At 36.5% G+C, this 24,218-nt stretch overlaps 1 protein-coding gene across 5 annotated transcripts in view; it reads right to left on the bottom strand.

The window, feature by feature from the left end:
* The window catches only part of TMEM135 (transmembrane protein 135), a 264,729-nt gene that overhangs the window by 18,613 nt on the left and 221,898 nt on the right, over positions 1 to 24,218 (bottom strand). For all 5 annotated transcript variants that reach the window (XM_033203861.1, XM_033203860.1, XM_033203859.1 and 2 more), the window contains 2 exons: positions 8,716 to 8,757; positions 1,934 to 2,080 (listed from right to left, as the gene is read on the bottom strand). In XM_033203861.1, the coding sequence (XP_033059752.1) occupies positions 1,934 to 2,080; positions 8,716 to 8,757 (189 nt within the window). The remainder of the gene's footprint in view (positions 1 to 1,933; positions 2,081 to 8,715; positions 8,758 to 24,218) is intronic.

Raw genomic sequence — 24,218 nt, 5'->3', positions numbered from 1 at the left:
ATGGGAGTCTCACTCTGTCACCCAAGCTGGAGTACAGTAGCATGATCATAACGATCATAGATCACTGCAGCCTTAAACTCCTAGGCTCAAGCAATCCTCCCACCTCAGCCTCCTGAGTAGCCAGGACTACAGGCACATGCCACCATGCCTACCTAATTTTTTAATTTTTTTTAGAGACAGGGTCTTGCTATGTTGTCTAGGCTGGTCTCAAACTCCTGGCCTCAAGTGATTCTCCTACCTCAGTCTCCCAAAGTGTTAGTTTTACAGGTGTGAGCCACCATGCCTGGCCTAACCTTTCTTTGCTAGTGAAGTTAAATCCTGATATCAACTGTACTGTCAATTAGTCTTTCTTAGTCACTCATAAATGGCTTCCCAGGACCTGGACTGCCTGTCTCCTGTATTATTTGCTTTGCTTCTGTATTATTCTGCATCTGCTTTCACACCAGTAGACCCACTGAGGCTACTCCGATACATTCTGTCATGACCTGATCAGTTCTGATGCCCAAGGCATCATTTACCCATATAATTCATTCTCTGCATTCCCCTCTGATTCCCGTTGAAATTATTTCCATTAATAGGATCCTTTCTCCCTTTTCTCCACTGAGGTAACCCATAACTATTTTTGAACTTGTTTAATAAATGCAACTACCATAATTATTCCTGTTATCCTCGAGATGTATGTTAAGATGAAGACAAAACGTTTAAATTCAATAAAAATCTGAGTACCCTCCCTGTGCTCATATTTTATGTCAGGCAAGTTCATAGATGTTATCTCATTTAATGCTCACAGCAACTCTTAATAGAGATTATTAATCCCAGTTAACAGACAAGAAAATGGAAATGCACAATGGTTAAATCTCTCGTCCAAAGTTACAATGCTGGTAGAGGGAAAATAAGAGTGAAACATAGGTTTTCTAATTTATTAAAGGACCTCAGCTTCCTATAACTCAATGGTCCCCAACTTTTTTGGCACCAGGTACTGGTTTCATGGAAGACAATTTTTCCACTGACTGGGTGGCGGGAGAGGGGGATGGTTTAGTATGAAACTGTTCCACTCCACATCATCAGGCATTAGATGCTCATAAGAAGCACACAACTTAGATCCCTCACACGCGCAGTTCACAATGGGGTTTGTGCTCCTACGAGAATCTAATGCCACTGCTGATGTGACAGGAGGCAGAGTTCAAACGGTAATGCTCGCTGGCCTGCTGCTCACCTACTGCTGTGTGGCCGGGTTCCTAAAAGGCCTCGGACCAGTACTGGTCCACGGTCCAGGGGTTAGGAGCCCTTGCTATAGTTGATCCCCTAACTTTCTTTATTGCCTACTCATTCCACCCTCTCTAAAATATCACTACCAAGATTTTATTTGTTGGTTGATAATCTAATTTCAAACTATTAAATTTATTTTCTTAAATATCTATACTAGAAATATAAATGAAAATTTGTATGAAACCTGAAAACTTCTTTTTATAATATACAAATAAAAACATTTCAGTTTGAGAACCCCAAAAATGTTCACTCTTAAAAAATATCCTTTACTTAAGGGTTGTCCCTTATTATTCCTTAATCTTCTTGAATCTCTCTCAGGAATTTTGCTTCCTTCTTTCCACACTTGGCACATTAAATCAACACATATTAATCAGTTTCCTGAAGTTCTCTATCATAGCCTCCTGTGATTCTGCCTGGTTTGAAATACAAAAGTATTCCAATTCTATGTAAACCTATTTTAAAGGCATATGATGGTCGACAGTCCTGCCAGAAATAATAAATAATATTCACTTGCCATTGTGTGTCTTTTATAAAATTCTATGCACAGTTTCTGGTGAAAAATGATCATCATTACCTGAACAGAAAACAAAAATACCATGGCACGGTACAAATATCATATGAAACAGTGACAAAGTAGGTTAAAATATCAAGATAAAGAGCTCACATTGAATCCACAAATTTCCTGACTAGACCAATCATATTCATTCTTCTGGGTTTTTCCTTGTGTTGCTCTCTCTTTTGTTCCACTTTTGCATATGCTGCCTCTGGTGAAAAAGAGTGTGTGGGAATTTCTTCCTTTCCTACAATGAATCTAAAGAAAAGAGCACAATGTGAGGCATTTTCCACTTAAAAAAAATCAATGAGAAAAAAATAAAAGACTGTTTATAAACAAATACACAGAAAAATATCTTATCATTTGAGATAGTATTTTCACAATTTACATAAAATTGAATCATCCTATGAAGAAAAATAGACTTTTAAAATCTGAATACTCAAAATAAATTAATAGTCATTTGTTTGATAATGCAGGTATTTTAATATCAAACTGACCAAGTAAAATACAGCACAACACTTAATGAAGCACCCTTTAACTTGGGACACCGCTTTTTAAACATATGCCTTAGAGTTTTTCAAAAAACCAGCTAGACTTGGGTATACTAGTAAATCACAACACTAAAAAATCACAAAAACAATGTATTTTTTTCTTAAATTTGGCTAATAGTTACAATTGAATGATTCTCATTTACAGTAAAACTTGACATTTATACCTGTCATTTTGAGTCATAAACAGCTGTAGCACACTTGGTTATCTGTATACGCACAGGGAAACAGAGGGCACTACAGAACAGGAATCAGAAAACAGTCAGATTCCCCAAGTCTTCATATTATTTCATTAGGAAATCTGAAAGTTGATGTTATTCTAATCTACTTATTTTTCTTTGGAAAAATAAAATATCTAGAAAATAATATTCCTGTTTCATCAAAACTAGACTATATTTTTGCAAAGACAATGAATGGAAAATACTATCACAATTGGATATGCCTCAAGAAGTATCTCCTTTCTCAGAGTTTGCAGTATCACTGTTTATACCTATCCTGTAAGAGTCATTACTCTTATAAAGATTAAGCTTTCCCAAGGTAATACTACCTTCAAGGCTTTCAGAAAATATAGTAAAATAGAGATAGAATGGGATCAATAACAATACACTAAAATTCTGGAACTTGAGTCAGGCATAGCGGCTCATGCTGTAACCCCGGCACTATGGGAGTTGAGGCAGGGCAATCACTTGTGGCCAGAAGTTCAAGAACAGCCTGGTCACCAGAGTGAGACTCCACCTTAACAAAAAAATTAAAAATCAGCTAGGCATGGTGGTGTATGCCTGTAGTCCCAGCTACGTGGGAGGCTGACATGGGAGGATTGCCTGAGCTCAGGAGTTAAAGGTTGCAGTGGGCTATGATCATGCCACTGTACTTCAGCCTAGGCAATACAGTAAGACCCTGTCTCTTTAAAAAAAAAAAAAAAGTAACTTCAGACCTGTGACAAACAGAATATGAAAAATAAATACTTAGAAAGAATGAAAAAGCTGTTACTACCAATAACTGCAACCCATCCTGTTCAGACAACCTCGGTAAAACATCTAGCTTATCAAATCATAAGTGGTGTGCAAGGGGTTTGTTTGTCACCAGATGGCAGCTGTGCATCTTTGGTAGCTGTCAGTTCAAATGAATTTGTTTCTTACTTATGGTTGTATATAGAGAGTTTAAGATCTGTACTGCTGTTCTTTATTAGCAACAAGGGTAAAACTATGCCAGAACAGATAGAACAGTTTCTCTTACACCCTTCATAATACTGTTGCTATTTTGGCCAGGACTGACTATTTCAGATTAGAAGTCACTTCCTTGGAGAAGTTGACCCTGTCCCAGGCCAGAATAATTCTGTGCTAGGAGAGCCCAATGAACCACCAGTACAGTAATGTACGTGCCATTTTAGTAGTCTACATCCCCTACTCAACTGTGAGGCCTGTGAGACCTTTGCTATTATATCCCAGCATCTAGCATAGTGTCTGGCACATGGTAAATACGTAATACATATTGAATGAATGAATATAGTAATAGCTAGCATTTTCTGAGCATGTCTTATATGACAGACACAGTGCCAACTGAGCCTTTTACAAATACTAATTCATTCATGTAATCCTCACAACACTATAGGTGTCGCAATTCCCATGAGAGTTGGCATGGTTAAGTATCTTGTCCACAACCAATAAATTATCAGTAATTATTTGAACCCAGAATTGTCTGGCCTAAAGTCTGGCTTCTTAATCACTAAGCTACATATGTTTCTAACTATGTTTTAAACTATGATGAATAGGGCTAGCGCACCTTCAGAGTCTCACACTGGCTTTTCTCCCGAGGTTGTGTCCTTGACACTATTCTCTTGACTTCTACTGTTATCTACACACGCAGATACTTTTCAAATCATCCCACATAGAATTTCCAGAGGAAGCTTCCCAAAGTACACATCTGAACTGACTACACATATCCTCAAGGAACTTCACGGGCTTATGGCCTACTGAATTAAATATAAACTTCAAGCTTAAATCAGTATCTGATTTAAGATACTGTGAGGCCTGTGCAGAGTGAGTGCTCACTATAGGAGCTATTATTATATTACAATTAAATGAACTACTTGACATTCTCCAAATAAACTATGTGTCTGTATTGCTCTTCTTATCTGGATTATTCTTCCCTACATCTTTTCTAAAAATCTTATTTGTCTTTTAAAATCCATCTTAAATGCTCCTTCCACTCGCTCCTTCCCACCCACCCCCACAGGAAAATAAAAGTATTAATAATTTGTGAATTATAGAACACTTAACTTCTATTATTACCTTTGGGTTTTTCTAGTCTATAAGTAATTTTGTGCAAATTTCCTGCTTTCTTCTCTCCATTTACTCCTATCCACAGCTTGGGGAAAGATGCTAGATTAGGTTTGCCTAAAATATATTCCTAAAATAGCCTACACTTCTCTTTGCAACATGTGACACAGTTATAATTAGTGCTGTCTTTCCCACTAGACCATAAGCTCTCTGAGGACAGAGACTGTATCTGGCTCATTCCCCAGTGTATTCTCAACACTTAGTACAAGACCTGGGGCAAAATAAATGTATACTAAGTATATCTATCAGTGAATGTTAACTCTGTAGCTCCTGTATTATCTCACACTTGTTGAGGAGTGCTGAAATGGTTTGGCTCTGTGTTCTTACCCAAATCTCATCTTGAGTTGTGATCCTCACATGTTGAGGGAGGGATATGGTGGGGGTGATTGGATCATGGGGGCAGTTTCTCCCATGCTGTCCTCATGATAATGAATTAGTTCTCAGGAGAGCTGATGGTTTTAAAGTATGGCACTCCCTCACTCTAGCTCTCTTCCTCTCCTGCCGCCTTGTGAAGAAGAAGCCTGCTTCTTCTTGGCCTTCTGCCATGACTGTAAGTTTCCTGAGGCCTCCCTAGTCATACAGAACTGTTAGTCAATTAAACCTCTTTTGTTTATACATTAACCAGTCTTGAGTAGTATCTTTATAGCAGTGTGATAACAGACTAATACAAGTGATTTTTTAAAAGGTGCTAAACTGAGTTTTTGTTTGTTTGTTTGTTTGAGACAGAGTCTCACTCTGTCACCCAGGCTGTATTGCAGTGGCATAATCAAAGTTCATTGCAACTTCCGCCTCCTAGGTTCAAGCAATTCTCCTGCCTCAGACTCCCAAGCATCTGGAATTACAGGTGCCCACCACCACACATAGCTGATTTTTGTATTTTTAATAGAGACGGGGTTTTGCCATGTTGGTCAGGCTGGTCTCTAACTCCTGACCTCAAGTGATTGCCCTTTTGGCCTCCCAAAGTGCTGGGATTATAGGCGTTAGCCACCGTGCCCAGCCTGAAGTAACATTTAGTATTTTCAAGCTTTTTAGCCTTGTCTAATTAGGACACATTAAACTGGAGTACTTTGTAAATATTTGTCCTTTGTGGATAAAGGACAGTTTTCCTCTGAGTGAACAATGTATGTTTTCATGATACAGCAATTATGATCCGTATGAGTTAAGCACTTCCTTATGCCATTTTATGATTGTATTCATTTAAATCTCACCATTCTCAAATGTATCAAGCTCTGTGTATCTTTTCCTCACCAAAGGTTAATATTGTCAGGAAGTCATATTAAATTGTGCTACAAAAAGTATTTTCCTTTCCCCTTCCCTTTGTAATTAATATTAAATTTTGCACTTTTGACATGCTATAAATTTACAGCATACGTCTACAATAAAAATCATAACTGCCAGGACTACAAAGAGGTAGCAGGAAAGACACGTCAGATAACACTTTTTTGAAAGCCTACAAGAAGCACACACATTTTTTTTTTACAATAAAACTTAACAATAAAAAATATATTTGGCTTTTAGTAACATTCTTCTGACAATCAACTTTATAAGTGTGAGATTAATTCATCTGCAATGGAGTGAGTCCACATTCACCACATAAATTCAAGAAATAGCCACATTTCTTGAATCCAAATTCACCACACTGCAGATTGATTATGAAATAGAATTAAAATGAAACAGAATTTGCTTAGTGGAAGGAGATGCACAAATAAACATATGACAATTCACAATATTTAACAGTTTTCTTGCTTTAGCAACAGAATACTAGCGAGAATTAACAAACATTTTTCTAGAATATTTTTCTATAATACAGTGAAAAATTAAGTGCAAATAGTCCAAACTAGCCCTCTGTTAAAAGTGGATTTGAAGAAAAGACACAAAACCATCTGACACATTTTAAGTTTTTGCAAGAATTCTGGGAGTCTAAGGAGATGTAGGAAAACAAGACTAAGTTTTTCCTTCTCTTTTGAAAACCTAACTTTTGTTTTTGTTATCAACTTTAAACTTAATACCAAATGCTTTCTAGCCAATGCAACAACAATAATAAAAACTTTATTTTCTAATAAATATCATGATCTTTTACCAAAAAGTAACAGTAAGGAAATTAGTGTGGTGTATTATGACTTAGAAAGTTACTGTTCCCACAGAGTTCTCACAACCAAAGACATCCTTAATCATACAGCGGACTCCATTTGTTCCCTCCCAAACCAGTTTCCTTGCATGCCATGTGATTTTCTGTTAACAGCACCTTCTTTTAGGCACTTTGGTTTCCAATACTTGGCTGGGATTGCAGAGTGGAGGGGAAAAGAAGGAAAATATCAGTCTTCATTTTCATTCATTGCAAGTCTTAACTTTTTCTGCTTCTCTTTAATCCTCCTACTGTCACCCAAATTCTAGTCCTTATTGTCTTGCCACCTTCTGGTTCTCTCTTTTTTGATGTCCCAAATACTGCAGCCAGACCAATCTTTCTGAAACACTGTCAACCACCCTGCTCAAAAAATGTTAGTAGCTCCCTACTGCTGACCTTATCAAATCCAAATTAGTCTTTTTTTGTCCCCCAGGTCTTCTATAATCTGGCCCTACTCTACATACCAAAAAATATATATATATATATATATTTTTTGAGACAGAGTCTTGCTCTGCCGCCCAGGCTGGAGTGCAGTGGCCGGCTCTCAGCTCACTGCAAGCTCCGCCTCCTGGGTTCACGCCATTCTCCTGTCTCAGCCTCCCGAGTAGCTGGGACTACAGGCGCCCGCCTCGTCGCCCGGCTAGTTTTTTGTATTTTGTAGTAGAGACGGGGTTTCACCGTATTAGCCAGGATGGTCTCGATCTCCTGACCTCGTGATCCGCCCGTCTCGGCCTCCCAAAGTGCTGGGATTACAGGCTTGAGCCACCGCGCCCGGCACCAAAAAATATTTTATATTTCCTAATATAAACTTTTCCTACCAATTAAGTCCATTTTCTCACTGTTACCTCACACTTCATGTTTACAATTTTCACTCTCTTGCTACTATTATTCACTTCCACCCAGAGTGCACTTCCTCTTCCTTGTAGTTATTGAAAGCTATCCTTAAAGTACAGTTTAAGGCACATCATCGATGAGAATATAACAAAAATAATAGTCAACATTTCTTGAGTATTTACTAATGCCAGCCACTGTTTGAAATATTTTTCACATATTAACTCATTTGATCCTCAAAATAACCTTGAGACAATCATGTAAAAACTTTTGCTAGTACTGAAGTTTTCCCTAATTTTTCCCTCCAATACTTGCAGTAAAAACCGTACTACTAATCTTCACCAAGCATCTACTATACGTCCTTTGGATTACAAAACAGGCAACATTTATGATATAAACTAGACAAACACTGGGTATGGAGTCAGTATACATAGTTAACTTGTGTGATGTTAAATTAGACAAATATTCTAAGCCTCAGTTTTCTCATCATGTTACATCTCACAGAACTGTTGCAAAAATTTAATTTTCTAATCTATGAGAAAATTCTTGGTGAACTCTAAAATATAATGCTAATGCTAACCAACATTTCTACAGTATATACCATGTACCAGTTGCTATGCTAAAAGATGGGCTATGAGGTGAAAAGACTCTAGTGATACTTAAAATCAAATTTGTGTTTGACTGTGCATGAGTCTTGCCCTAAAGCAAATAATCTAGTACCACACAATTAAATACTTAACTTTTCAGTAATTGTTCATGAGCAGCTCTGTCTTTTCCAGCTCCCTGAAGTGAGTTCTTGTATTTCTTTTCAAACACCCCACAACAAAAAGCACACAATAGGTCCAAAAGAAGTAGTTGATTAATTTTTAGAGGGAAAAATCTGACAAATTACTCTTTCAATGAGCTATATATCCGCAGGCTTGGAAGCACTTTTATGAATTCTAAAATTATTTTCAGTTTAAATGTTTAGTCAATATTTATTGTAATTATGTATAATGTTTTAAGTTAACTTGTAAATTCTCTCTCAACATAAAAATAAATGTTACTTACCTAAGTGCAGAAAATGTAAATCCTTTCAAACCATCCTTGCACCTAAAACAATAAGAATTTAAAATCATAAAATATTTTGAGGTATAAATAGTATATTACATTGCTATTAAATCTTTTCCTGAAAATAATGTTTTAAAAGATGAAACTCTTAAGGCAAAAATCTGAACATTATGAATGGTCAAAAGAGCAACAAGCAATGAAGTAAGTCACCTTACACAAAATGATTAATATGATAATGCCTTCCTACGTCACATTAACATTACTTAGAGCTCAGCTCTCAAATAGGCAGGTTGAAGAGAGACTTAAGTAAATCTAAGGGCTCCATCTGGACTTCAAATGGGGGCTGGGAGTACAGCAGTTGCTACAAATCCCTGGGGGACCAATTTGCTGAGAAGAAAAAGACCATATACACCTGGTGGGTGTGGGCTCTAGATCAATTCAAGGTTCTGACTTCGTCCTACCTATTACATCGGAGAATGCACAATATTCATAATACAGAGTTGGCAGGCACAGAAAGGTTTCAAGTTTAGTTCAACAGTTTTAATTTCTGATTAAGCCCAATTAGAACAGATCACAGAGCATGAAGAACAGAGTTGAGGTGAGAGGAGAGCAGAAAGAGAGGACTCCAAATGGTATTTATTGAGTGTTTACTATATAGCTGGGCACTGTTTTCAGCTCTTTATATGTGTTGTCTCATTTAATCGTATCACTAAACTGTATGAACAGAGATTTTTCTCTATTGCATTGCTACACAGAGGCTCAAAGAATGCAGTAACCTAGGTCACAAAAGTAATAGCAGTCAGAATTCCAGAATTCGGGGGCTGGAGGAGATTGTCTGACTTTAAAAGTTATGTTTTTTTTCCTATATGTCCTCCTGAAACAGTCTGCTCTCTTCAGTTGGGGAAGATTCAAATTACATGGTAGTTAAGAAAAAAAAGATTCTCAGATTTGCAAAAAAATATTTAAACAAGATCTTAAAATGGGGACATTACTATGCAGGCTTTACAACATCCTGCTATTGTCATTCAATGTCTTTGTTCTTCTTTATCACTGTGATCACCTTAAACAAAGGGCTTTTGAGTATTTATTATCAAAATCCCTTGAATAAATCTATAAAGATACTGGATATTCTTAGATAAAGAGTAAGGCCTAGGCTGGGCGCAGTGGCTCACACCTCTAATCCCAGCACTTTAGGAGGCCGAGGCCAGCGGATCACCTGAGACCAGGAGTTCAAGAGCAGCCTGACCAACATGGAGAAACCCCGTCTCTACTAAAAATGCAAAATTAGCCGGGCGTGGTGACACAGACCTGTAATCCCAGCTACTCGGGAGGCTGAGGCAGGAGAATCGCTTGAACCCACGAGGCAGAGGTTGCAACGAGTCAAGATTGCGCCATTGCTCTCCAGCCTGGGCAATAAGAGCGAAACTCCGTCTCAAAAAAAAGAGTAAGGCCTCAAATATAATAGGGCAGTTATTCCTCTATGTCTTCTGTATGAAAGACCACAAAGGAAATAAAAATTTAAGAAATCGATTTTAATCAAAATCGTATACATTTGTATTAGATGCAGTATAGAATCTGAGAAAATAAGTTAATCCGCATGCACAGGAATGTTTTAAAACAACCCCATCAAAAAGTGGGCAAAGGATATGAACAGACACTTCTCAAAAGAAGACATTTACGCAGCCAACAAACATATGAAAAAAAGCTCAACATCAATGATCATCAGAGAAATGCAAACCAAAACCACAATGAGATACCATCTCATGCCAGTAAGAATGGTGATTATTAAAAAGTCAGGGAACAATAGATGCTGGTGAGGCTGTGGAGAAGTACGAATGCTTTTGCACTGTTGGTGGGAATGTAAATTAGTTCAACCATTGTGGAAGACAGTAGAGCGATTCCTCAAGGATCTGGAACCAGAAATAACATTTGACGCAACAATCCCATTACTGGGTATACACCCAAAGGAATACAAACCATTCTACTATATTCTACTATATATTCTACTATAAAGATAGATGCACACATATGTTTACTGCAGCACTATTTATAATAGCAAAGACGTGGAACCAACCCAAATGCCCATCAATGATCAAATGGATAAAGAAAATGTGGTACATATACACCACGGAATACTCTGCAGCCATAAAAAGAAATGAGATCATGTCTTTTACAAGGACATGGATGAAGCTGGAAGCCCTCATCCTCAGCAAACTAACACAGGAACAGAAAACCAAATACTACGTGTTCTCACTCATAAGTAGGAGGTGAACACTGAGAACACATAGACACAGAGAGGGGAACAACACAAACCAGGGCCTGTTGGGGTGTGGGGAGTGAGGGGAGGGAAGATGGAGGACTGGTCAATAGGTGCAGCAAACCACCATGGCACACGTGTACATATGTAACAAACCTGCATGATCTGCACATGTATCCCCTTTTTTTTTTTTTTAGAAGAAAAAACACTTAAAAACTCAATTTCAGTTAAGCAACATGATCTACTTCCTGGTCATGTTAACAGTGAGAAATGTAACCACAGAATTTAGCTAACATACTACATAATTATCTACCTTACACAGAATAGGGGTAAAGGCAAAAGAATTCAGATGGAAGGATAAAATCTGAATGGGAAAATTATAGCATTAAAATGTTTAAACTTATCTTTTTCCATCTGATGAAAGTGTTTTGTCGTAATTTAAAAACCCATAATCTAGATAGGTAAGATGGTGAGGAAGCAGGTTAAGGGGTCTATTGACTGGAAAACAGAGAGCAGTAGACTGATTAAAAGATTATGTATATCTGGGAACAAATTTTGACTTTCATATGTTATCGTTAAAAGACAGCCATTTATCTCTGTGCTATGCTGAATAAAGAATTCTGACAACTTGTTCTAGTCAGAATTGCATATTTGTGACCTTAAACAATAAATTTTATTGCAGACCAAAACATCAAAAAGTAGCTTTCAAATATAAGAGGAGCATATACAAATGAATTTGCAATTTCATTATGATGGATGTTCAGTTCTTTCAGCAGAACTCTGTGGGAAGCACTTCATATTGATAAAGTCTTAGCATGGATTCAAAAGGGGCTATTCTTCTTTCCATTCATGTGTATAAGGTTTGTTAACGTAATTGAGGGTCAGATGTCTATGTCAAAAGAACAAAAAAGTAATTATTCCCATAAAAAGAATCTTTAAAATAGTTATATGGCCCCACATTTTGACACTAAGAGTATTGTATAAGCATTAACCTAACTATGAAACACAATTGTAATCTGTGTTGAATGTTGAAAATATGATACAAAGATTTAAACAAAGCAGACTCCATTTGAAGGTTCCTCATTCTATGGATTCGATTATTATAATGTAAATGAAATCACATTCTCCATTTAAGTATTAACCCTCACCAACTTATTCAATAAATATTAACTAAATGGCCACTAAGTATAAGCACTGCCTGCCTTAGGTTCTAAGGACATAACTGTGAACAATAAAGAATCCCTGGTTTTACAGAGCTGGCATTCTAGTTGGGAAAGAGATACATAAAAAAGTAAATATGTCATATAGTGGTAATAGGTATGGAAAAAAAACAAAAAACCTGCAAGATAAGGGGAGAAACAGTGATGTAGTCAGGCTTCATTACTTTACACAGTATGGTCAAGAAGAGCTTCTTTGAGAGGTAAAATTTGGTGATCTGATCAGAAACATTAGTGAGTAGAGGGGAGAGCATTTCCGTTTGAGGTAATCAAGTACACAGCCCATGATATGGAGTCAGCTTGGCATGTAAAGAGAAGCAAGTAGATTACTGTAGCTGGAGTAAAATAGGGGAGGGAAGTAGTGGTAGGAAATGAGGACCTAACAGTGGGGTGGAGAGAGGGAGTAGTCTACATTTCACATAAGCCCTTGAGGCAAGGTAAGAACTTTGGGAGGTTCTCATAAGAGGAGTGGCACGATCTATCTTAAATTTTAAAAGAATCACTTGTGGCCAGGGACAGCGGCTCATGCCTGTCATCCCAGGACTTTGGGAGGCTGAGGCTGGTGGATCACCTGAGGTCAGGAGTTTGAGACCAGCCTGGCCAACATGGCAAAACCCTGTCTCTACTGAAAACACAAAAACTAGCCAGGTATGGTGACTGTAATCCCAGCTACTTGCGAGACTGAGGCAGGGAGAATCACTGGAACCCAGGAAGCAGCAGGAGGCGGAGTTAGCAATGAGCCGCGATCGCACCATTGCACTCCAGCCTGGGCGACAGAGTGCGACTCTGTCTCAAAAAAAAAAAAAAAAAAAAATCACTTGGCTGCTGGATAGACTTATAGGAGGTCAAGGTTAGAAGCAAGGAAGCAAGTTAGGAGGGGAAAGATGATTGTGGTCATCTAGATCATAGTTGTAGCAGGTGGGGAGAAGTAGAGCTGGCTGAAATTCTCAATGGTTTAAATGTGAAGTAAAAGAGAGGGAATTTACAAATTACTGAAATAATTTTTGGTTTGATCAAATGGAAGGATAATATGGCCACTCACCAAAGTAAGGAATGCTACAGCAGAAACAGTTTCAAGGAGAAAATCAAAACTTTTGTTTTGGACATGTTAAGTTTAAAATGTGTGTTAACTAATTAAATGGTAATGTTGAGGAAGCAAGTAATTGGCTGAACAAGTCTGAGGATTAAGGGAGAGGTCTGATTTGTTTATATGTAGTATTTAAATGCATGAGACTAGATACAATCATACAGGAAATAATTGTAAAGAAAATGTCCAAGGACTGAATATATTTTGCTTCTCCACAACTTATAATGCAGAATATCTCTTCAAAGGAAGAAAAATAAAAATCCATTTATCTTAATCACATTCTTTTCTAAATAAAGTCTCATTTTTATTTTCAAGTGCACATAAAAATAATGCATTAACTCATATACGTAGACTTTTCAACTTAATTTATGCAAATGAAAAAATAAATACTATAAGTCAGTCTACATTTACTGAATCTCTACTTGCAAGGTTCTGTGCTAAGGCAAATTATGATATAAAAGAGAGCCAAAAAAGACAGAGAGGAAAAGAAATACGTTGCATAATAATATCAAACAACTTAGTCAATACACAAATAACTGTAGAGGTTCAGGTTGGAATTCCATATTATGTACAGGAAAGTACAAATAAGCTCAGTGTTATCATTATCAGGATAATACTCTTGGTCAAATGTTCAAATTTTCAATTAGAAGTGTAAATGATAGTAAAATAAACAATTCTGCCCACAAAGATATTTTTCTTCTGTGAAATTACTTTGAGACAGTCACCTTTATTACATTGTACCAGCAGATGTCGCTAGAAAACTGCTTTTGGAAGAATTTGTAGTTCATTGGTGTGACTTCTATAGCAAACACTTTACTGTAGGTTTTCCTCTAAAAACATATTTATAGGGATGCAAAAATGTTACTAATCTTAATTAAAGTACATTAAGTTCTCCCAAGAAAATATCGCGATATTAGACTTTTAATGATGGGTGATGTTCCTATAATCCATTCAGCATAAAATGTTTAAGAACACCCTATTGTTTGGCACCAACACAAAATTTAATAACGTAAATATGCTACTTCATTATGTGCTCTCTAATGAGCTGAAAAGAATGAGAACAAACTATTTTGATTTCTAAGATTTTTTGTCTACTCAGTTTTCACTCATTTGGTAAATATAAAAGATGTAAAAGATGTACTTTATAAATCTCCTTTAAAATATTTCTTCACAATCTAAAGAATGGAAGAAAATATTTACAAACTATACATCCTAGAGGGGATTACTATCCAGAAAATATCCATGGAATACTATACGGCCACAAAAAGGATGAAATTCTGTTATTTGCAGCAACATGGAAGGACTGGTAGACATGCTCAGTGAAATAAGCCATGAACAGAAAAGTTAAACACTGCATGTTCTCACTCATACGTGAAAGCTAAAAACAATTTATCTTACAGAAGTGAAAAGTAGAAAGTAGAAGAGAAAATACCCAAGGCTGGAAATAGTAGGGGAAAGGTAAAGATATGAAGAGACGGCTGGGCGTGGTGGCTCATGCCTGTAATCCCAGCACTTTGGGAGGCCAAGGCGGGTGGATCACCTGGGGTCAGGAGTTCAAGAGCAGCCTGGCCAACATGGTGAAACCCATCTCTACCAAAAATACAAAAATTAGCCAGGCATGGTGGTGGGCATCTGTAATTCCAGCTACTCGGGAGGCTGAGGCAGAAGAATTGGTTGAACCCAGGAGGCAGAGGTTGCAGTGAGCTGAGATCGTACCACTGCACTCCAGTCTGGGTGACAGAGCAAAACTCCATCTCAAAAAAAAAAAAAAAAAAAGATACGGAGAGACTTGTTAGATATAAAATCACAGCTACGTAGGAGGAATACATTCTAGTGGTTCTATATCACTGTAGGATGACTATAGTTAACAGTAATACATAGTTTCAAATAGCTAGGAGAATACTGAATACTCCCAATACAAAGACATGATAAGTATGAGATTACAGATATGCTAATTATTCTGATCTAATAACTATATATGTATTAAAACATCACTCTGTACTCCCATGAGTATGTACAATTATTATTTGTCAATTTTTTAAATGATAAAATACATTTCATATACACAAAATGTGGTTTCAGAAGAAGGTGCAGACAACATGGGATTTTTTTTTCCATTGCATGTTTGTGATTGTAATCATGTTTTCACAATAAATTTAATGTGGCAGTTTTTACATAAGAAAAATATAAGCATCTAAAACAATATTACATGTTTTATTTACTTATTTATTACTTCTTCCCCTTCACCCCCCAAGATGGGGGTCTCCCTATGTTGCTCAAGCTGGTCTTAAACTCCTGGACTCAAACAATCCTCCCACTTCGGCCTCCCAAGGACTGGGATCACAGGCATGTGCCACTGTGCTTATATTACACATTTTAAATAAACATCTAAAAACAAAAATGAAAAAAAGTATTTCTTCAGAGGCAACGCATGGTGTAGTGAAAAAAATCTTGATAAGAGAAAGGATATAGATGCTAATCATAACTTCTCTACAATCTTGAGTAAATCACTTAACTTTAGGAATCAACATCCTTGTATATTAAAAAAAAAAAAACTGAAAGTAAATGACTACCATAACTGGCTGATTAAATGATTTAGAATTCTGAAATTTCATCATTTTATTTAATGCTGGCTTTATTATTAAAAATCATAATGGAAAAATAGAATGAATTCTTCTAAATTACTTATGATATAAAAAGAGAAATGATCTCATTGGCCCCAAGAATAAAAACAAACATACAAACAAAACTCTGAATTCGTGTTAAGACTACTAGTTGCTACTAAGAGTATTATACTTGCTTATCATTTTATAAAACTTATTGAGGTGGAACTTCTTCATGCAAAGGTTCAAAGAGAAAACTTTTCAAGTTTCAAACTTGGTCTTTCGAGACCAACCATTGGGATAGATATACACTGCTACAGAAAGACCTGTATGAAACACTGTTAAGTAAAAGAAGGAATTCTATATACATAATCTGATTGATTAAATACTACTGCTATATTTAGCATCAATGCTAAAATATTAATAGTAAAATATAAAATGTTGTTTATTATTTACATATGGCATTGTTATAGAAAGTCCTCTAATAGGATACATACAAAACCAAACTGTGCGTAGTGGACTAACTATTGTAGTTGGATGAGTTAAGATGTATGCAGAAAAATATAACTTTTTACTTTCTATGGGGCTACATCACTTCGAATTGTTACAATAAGCATAAATTTATACAATGTTTGTACAACTTAATCTTAAAATCAGTTCTTGATCATTTAGGAACAGACTGAACAGTGTAAAAGTTATTCATCTTTATTCCACCAACACAATGGCAAAGAATATAACACTCAAACCAGTCAACTTTACTAATTAACAAGGTTGTGAAAGTTTTGCTAGAAAGAGGCATAAAACAACTATCTGAAATAAATGATTTAGGCTGAAATTGTGTGAAACTATGATCCCAATGAACATGGATAATTAGGTAACTATAATGATAAAAAACATATATACATACATACATACATTTATTTATTTATTTATGAGACAGAGTCTCACTCTGTCACCAGGCTGGAGTGCAGTGGCGTGATTTCAGCTCACTGCAACCTTCACCTCCCGGGTTCAAGCGATTCTCCTGCCTCAGCTTCCTGAGTAGCTGGGACTATAGGCACCTGCCACTACGCCCAGCTAATTTTTGTATTTTTAGTAGAGACAGGGTTTCACCATGTTGACCAGGATGGTCTCGTCCCGATCTCTTGACCTCATGATCTGCCCGCCTCGGCTTCCCAAAGTGCTGGGATTACAGGCTTGAGCCACCGCGACCGGCCGAAAAACAAACATTTATTAAGTATCAAGAAACAAACATTTATTAAGTATCAAGTGGGGCACTTCAGAGTTCTTCTTTTACTCATTAAACCAGAAGGAAACTCAAATATTCATTAAATATTACATGATATACCTTTATTCACACAACATTAATTGAGCATCTAATATACAGAAGACATTGTGTTGCTGGTCACTTGAAGAATGCAAAGGTAGCTTTTTAAGAGCTACTCTATTTGTACTTCCTGAGTTCAGCTCTAAGTTTCTTTTATTCAGTATTTTACATCATCTACCTCAAATTATTCACTGGAGTAAACTGTTACATATATGCTAAAGCACAATTAAATATGTGAAAAGATTCAGTTAGCAAAAAATAAAGACAAATTGGATTTAAAATAGTTGAGCACATCGATAACTCTTAAAATATTCTATTCTATTCTGATTATACCAGCCATCTAAGTCACTCAGAATCAAAATTAAAAGTTACATTATTTTATGTGAACAAAATTAATTAAAACAGAAAATGCTGAAAGTTCAAGTGTAAACATTTATGTTGGAGTTATGAAACGAATGACATATAAAATTGAATATAAATTACAGTTACAGACCATAGCTGGAACTTCAAAATTTTGATTAGTTATTGTAAGCATAAATATAATCAGAGTGAATACAACTGAAAAGTTTAATTTGAAAGTCAAAAAGGAACTAGGATGCCTATTTAAATGCCTTTAATTTGTGACTCCCAATTATCTTTATTCTAAAGAAAATTCAAGCAATTTTATGTAGTTTTAATTAAATTTTTCTAATTTTGTTTTTAAAAACCCACATAAAAGAATACACTAGATTTTGTAATTAATTTTCCAACCCATTTTCAAATATAGAAGTTTACTTTAGTACTAACTTGTAATTTAGTATTTGACATGATCACCAATTGTATATTTTGATTGATGCTTGCTTATCAAAGATAACCAAGAAAATACTGACATGAAATTACTTTCAGACTTTTATTTTTGGTTTGTTTTTTAAAATGTTTAATATTCTAATCACATAAGCATATTCCAATAGGTTAAATTGATTATTTCAATTTACTATGCAAAACTTGTGGTGTGTGGTTAAAATACATTACATGGCTTATACATATACAACAGGTTTTACGTTAAATTTTTTTGTTTGAATAATAAAATGGACTAAGAGTTCAGTTTCAGCCTTCTTATGGCACTTAGTAGGAGAAAACTGAACTACTAATGTTGTAACCCTATTTTAAGAAAACTCACAGGCCGGGCGCGGTGGCTCAAGCCTGTAATCCCAGCACTTTGGGAGGCCGAGACGGGCGGATCACGAGGTCAGGAGATCGAGACCATCCTGGCTAACATGGTGAAACCCCGTCTCTACTAAAAAATACAAAAAACTAGCCGGGCGACATGGCGGGCGCCTGTAGTCCCAGTTGCTTGGGAGGCTGAGGCAGGAGAATGGCGTAAACCCAGGAGGCGGAGCTTGCAGTGAGCTGAGACCCGGCCACTGCACTCCAGCCTGGGCGGCAGAGCGAGACTCCGTCTCAAAAAAAAAAAAAAAAAAAAAAAAAGAAAGAAAACTCACATACAAATATCTGAAGTTGGAATAGCAAGAAATTAAGAAATTTGGGGAAGATTATTTTGTTTCCTTTATGAACACATTATATCTTCAATAACTTTCAATAGAATTCCTTTAAATACTGAAATTCCCCAGTGTATTAAAAACGTTATTTTCTATTCTGATAAATATTTCACCGTACATTTATTTCATACAGAATGGACACTGATACTGGCTTTGTCTTCAAGAGCCCAAGCAAAGCTGCTGAAGCAGGCCGCAGTTATGGATAATCAAGTGAGACTGTAAGTCCCCAGATGATTATTGTGCACTTTTTTCTGGTGTGTCCTAACTATAAATTGGAAACAGTTGGACTAAAACTTACAGTAACAACTCCAATAGAATCAGATTTCTCCTTAAACTTGGAGAAGCTGGAACTGTTTCTGCTTTAAAATCCAAACTAGGAAGGTCATGTTCCAAGCAGCTCTAAATTGCTAAGAAAGCAAGAATCACCTTCAGACTATTTCTAAAAGAAAAGTTAATTAGGATAAATTTCTTTCTCATAATGAACTGGTAATAGTAACACTAGTCAAACTCTAAAATCGTTGCAAAAGGAGCAGATCGTGGTTTCATTGGACCTAAACTGAAAGGCCTGTTTGCAGTTCCCAAGGAAATGGCATGAATGTAGACTTAACAAATTAACTATAGGCAACAACCAAAAAATATCAAAATAATGTTTCATGTAAATCCAAGGAAAAATTAGCAACTGTCTTAAAATCATGGCATTGCTACGAATCAAAATTATTTACATTAAACAAAATTATAATCACAATTCTGAACCAATCTATTTTTTAAAGACCTCAAGACAAACACTTTCAGCTTTTTCCCTTCTACAATCATAGTGAAAATATGAAAACAAATGTTTTCTATTAAACAGAATCTTCGAATCAACACTAATTTCTTTTCTTTTCTTTATTTTTTGAGATTGAGTCTCACTCTGTCGCCCAGGCTGGAATGCAGTGGTGTGATCTCGGCTCACTGCAACCTCCACCACCTGAGTTCAAGGCAATTCTCTGCTTCAGCCTCCCAAGTAGCTGAGATTACAGGTGCCCGCCACCATACCCAGCTAATTTTTGTATTTTTAGTAGAGACAGGGTTTCACCATCTTGGCCTGGCTGGTCTTGAACTCCTGACCACATGATCCACCCACCTTGGCCTCCCAAAGTGTTGGCACTACAGGCAGGAGCCACCGCACCCAGCCCCATTAATTTATTTTCAAATGCATATTGGCATATATGTCAGTAAAATAATATAGCAATTTGTTTCCATATTGAACAAAATGAGCATCTATTTAAAACTATAACAGGCTAAACTTTTTCATAAACTTATGCTTATTTCATAGCAAAGTTCAAATCTAAAATAAATAAAATATGCATCTCCTAGTAATGGAACAAAACCAAACAACATTTTGGAAGCTTTTGCAAATTACTATTCTCTTTTCCTTTTCTTTTTTTTTGAGATGAAATTTCAGTCTTGTTGCCCAGGCTGGAGTGCAATGGCGCAGTCTTGGCTCACTGCAACTTCCACCTCCTGGGTTCAAGTGATTCTCCTGCCTCAGCCTCCCAAGTAGCTGGGATTACAGGCACCTGGTACACGCCCAGCTAATTTTATATTTTTAGTAGAGACAGGGTTTCACCATGTTGGCCAGGCTGATCTCGAACTCCTGACCTTAGGTGATCTGCCTGCCTCAGCCTCCCAAAGTGCTGGGATTACAGGGTGAGCCACCGCACCTGGCTGGAAGCTACTATTTTCTGATTAACTGAAGACTTATAGAGCATCCTGACCCCCGAGAAAGAGAAACATTTAATTTCAAATACTCCAGTTTACTTCCTCTCAAAGATTTTAAACTTATCGACAGAATTTGAGAGAGTCAACACATAATGGAATCTTGCTAGCCCATAGAATGGTATTAGAAAAATAAAATGTTGGAACGAAGGTAACATGAGAGAATTGTATTATGTAGATTAAGAAACCAAGGCCCAAGGAGATTAAGTGATTAAACTGTAAATTCATCCCAATCACCTGTCTGTACCTGCTGAAGTCTCAACTGTGAAGAAGAAATATTACAGACAAGTAAAGGGACCTTGGACTATATAAAAGAAAACACAAATCACCTAAATGAAGGTAGAGAACAATGGTCTTCCAATTGGTATTATGCAAAGACTTTACAAGGGACAAAGGGCCTGGATAGTTTTAAAGAAACCAGTGTTGGCTGGATGCGATGGCTCATGCCTGTAATCTCAGCACTTTGGGAGGCCAAGGCGAGTGGATCACCTGAGAGTCAGGAGTTCGAGACCAGCCTGGCCAAGGTGGTGAAACCCTGTTTCTACTAAAAATACAAAAATTAGCTGGCCATGGTGGCTCGTGCCTGTAATCTCAGCTACTTGGGAGGCTGGGGCAGGAGAACTGCTTGAACATGGAAGGCGGAGGTTGCAGTGAGCCAAGATCGCATCATTGCATTCCAGCCTGGGCAATAAGAGCAAAACTCCACCTCAAAAAGAAAAAGATGGAAAAAAAAAAAATGAACCAATGTCCAGTTCCTCACTTCCACATGTTCTCCTATCTAAACGATTTGCCTGAAAGTGTACCTTTGGACAAGACTTCATGCTGGCTTCTCTTATCCACCTCCTCTTCATAAAAGTTTTCACATCAGAAATACAATTCTTCATCCCCACTCCAGACCTCTTGAATTCAGAAATTCTAAGTGTGGGGCCCAACAATCTCTGCAACCTGTGTTTTAACAAAATCGCCACAGATTCTTAAAAATGCTAAAGCTTGAAAACCACTGAGCTAAGTTATGTAGCAGTAACAAAATCTCAATGCGTTTTAACAACCAAAGTCAATTTTCTGCTCATGCTACATGTCAAACAAGAGTTAGTGATGGCTCAACTACATGAAATCTTCATTTTGTACGTTAGGGTAATAGAGAAACTTTATCTGCAAATGCGGATTGTCAGAGCAGAGAAAAAGAACAAACATAGGAAACTGTGTTCTGACTTAAAGATTTTGCTCATAAGTGTACATAAATCATTTCCACTCATATTTCTTTAGCCAAAGCATGTCATAACTCCAGGCATGATGTCAATAGGGAAGGGAAATATAAAGTTTCTCCAGGGAGGAGCAGCAAAGGTTTTTGAACAATAACACAGTCTACCACACACGCCAAGCATATAATTGTTGAAGATCAACTGTATTTGTTTATATTTAAGAAAATTCAAAGCACAATTTCCTTTTCTTCATAAAATACTATCAATAGTCTTTTTCACAATAACTTTTTCCACGTTAAGTATGATAATATTTAAAATCTTTCTGGTATTGGTTTCAGAAATAGGATAGTGTACAACACATCAATTAGTATTTTACACTATATGTGAATATATAAACGTGTTTCTGTGTGTGCATGTGTCCTCTGAGCTTCATTTTTCTTCTAATTACCAAAGAATTCAGGATTTTCTCATTGTTTATATATCCCCAGTACCTAGTACAGTGCATACTACATGAGTCACTCAAGAAATATATGTTGAAAGAAATTTTTGTCCGTGTAATCACTGAAAAAAACTGCATTTTTAGAGTAACTACTTATATTTGGGTGCCAAGTTTCTTGTAGTTGTTTCTTTGACAGCAATTGTAGGGTTTTTTGTTTTGTTTTGATTTTCTGTTTCTAAAGAAATTGTTTTTTTTTTTTTTTTTTTTTTTTTTGAGACGGAGTCTCGCTCTGCCGCCCAGGCTGGAGTGCAGTGGCCGGATCTCAGCTCACTGCAAGCTCCGCCTCCTGGGTTTACGCCATTCTCCTGCCTCAGCCTCCCGAGTAGCTGGGACTACAGGCGCCTGCCATGTCGCCCGGCTAGTTTTTTGTATTTTTTAGTAGAGACGGGGTTTCACCATGTTAGCCAGGATGGTCTCGATCTCCTGACCTCGTGATCCGCCCGTCTCGGCCTCCCAAAGTGCTGGGATTACAGGCTTGAGCCACCGCGCCCGGCCGGCAATTTGTTTATTTTTAAATCAACTACCTCTATATTCATTAACAACTCCCAAGGATCATCCTTAATATCAAGTTCCATTAGTTTCGTTATATTGAAAATGTGCTATGAATTTACATTTAAACATAAACATGCATACTCTAAATAGGGGCTTCCAGTCTTTTCTTAATTAGGAGCTATTTTTTAATACCACAAATGAAATGGGACAGTGATTATAATATGAAGTTATCCAATCCAAAAGGCAGGAATGGGAATACGGCTGCTAGGCATGTTCATCACACTATTAGGAACTGAAATCCAGCAAAAGAGGTGAGACTATAAAGTCTATAGGTTGGAGTGTTGTTCACTTTTATATCATTTATTCACTCCTTCAAAGAGTTAAGTATTTCATAAGTATTTACAAAGAGTTGACAATGTGTCAGGCAGGTTGCCAAGTGTTGAGGACAGCCATTGTTGATGACTTCAGGAATTCACAATCCAGAAAGTATACACACAATCAAATAATGACATTACATTATAGAAAGTACTTTAATCTACAGTACACCGTGCTTTAGGAGCACAAAGGAAGTGTGTCTAACACTGACTTTGGTGTCATAAAGGCTGTTCAGACAAAGAGACATTTAAGATGCTATAAAAAAGAAGTAGAGGAAGAAAGCAGGGAGGAAAAATACATATAAGACTTAGAAAAAAGAAAACACTGGATATTCTGAGAATTGAAGAGGTTTAATATGACTGTAACAAAGAGACACGGAAACCAAATGGAGAAAGACTGGCACATGTCACCCCACACCAAAAATGAATATGGACTTGACTTCTAAGGCAACAGGTCCTGCTACCAGAGGAATGACATAACCAGACCTATGTTTAACAAAGGTATTCCAGGTTTAATGTTCATGACCTATTACCAAATCTCACTCCATTGTTTATTTTTAAACTATAATCTCATTTGGTACTATTTGCTTAAACTTTTTAAATGACAGCCTACAAGCTGAATTGTTGAAAGGAACTGATATTAATGCAATCTAAACACATACTTTGTTATTTATTTTAAAAGATTAAACCACACATTAACTTTAAGACAGATTTTAATAACTTTTGGATAGATTAACAAATTAGTTTAAAAATAATAACCTTCAAAATTATAACTAAGATGCTTACATAAAATATCAAATTTAATTAAGCTATAAAATTCAGGTAATTAATACTAATTGTTTTAACAAACTAATCACAAAATCTCAATGCCTTAACATAATAAAGATCTGTTTATTTATCACTATCCACTCAGGCATTCAACCAGGCTGTCTCTGACACAGAGAGTAACCTCGTTTCAATCAGCTATAATGTCTTTCTAGATATTGTTCTGTGTGTATGTGAATAAAAATGTCACATCATTAATGTATTGTGGGGACAGGGAAGAATGATGAAAGTCAAGACTATACCAGTAAGTCACATGAGGTGGAGTACAGCAATATACTTTTGTGTAATTAACACTATGTCCACAGATCTATGAAGCAAATGTTA

The sequence above is a fragment of the Trachypithecus francoisi genome, unplaced genomic scaffold (assembly GCF_009764315.1).
Source record: "Trachypithecus francoisi isolate TF-2019V2 unplaced genomic scaffold, Tfra_2.0 Lachesis_group8, whole genome shotgun sequence".
In the NCBI taxonomy this organism is placed as follows: domain Eukaryota; kingdom Metazoa; phylum Chordata; class Mammalia; order Primates; family Cercopithecidae; genus Trachypithecus; species Trachypithecus francoisi.
The sequence above is the reverse complement of the archived record's forward strand: the minus strand, read 5'-3'. Positions and strand labels throughout refer to the sequence as shown.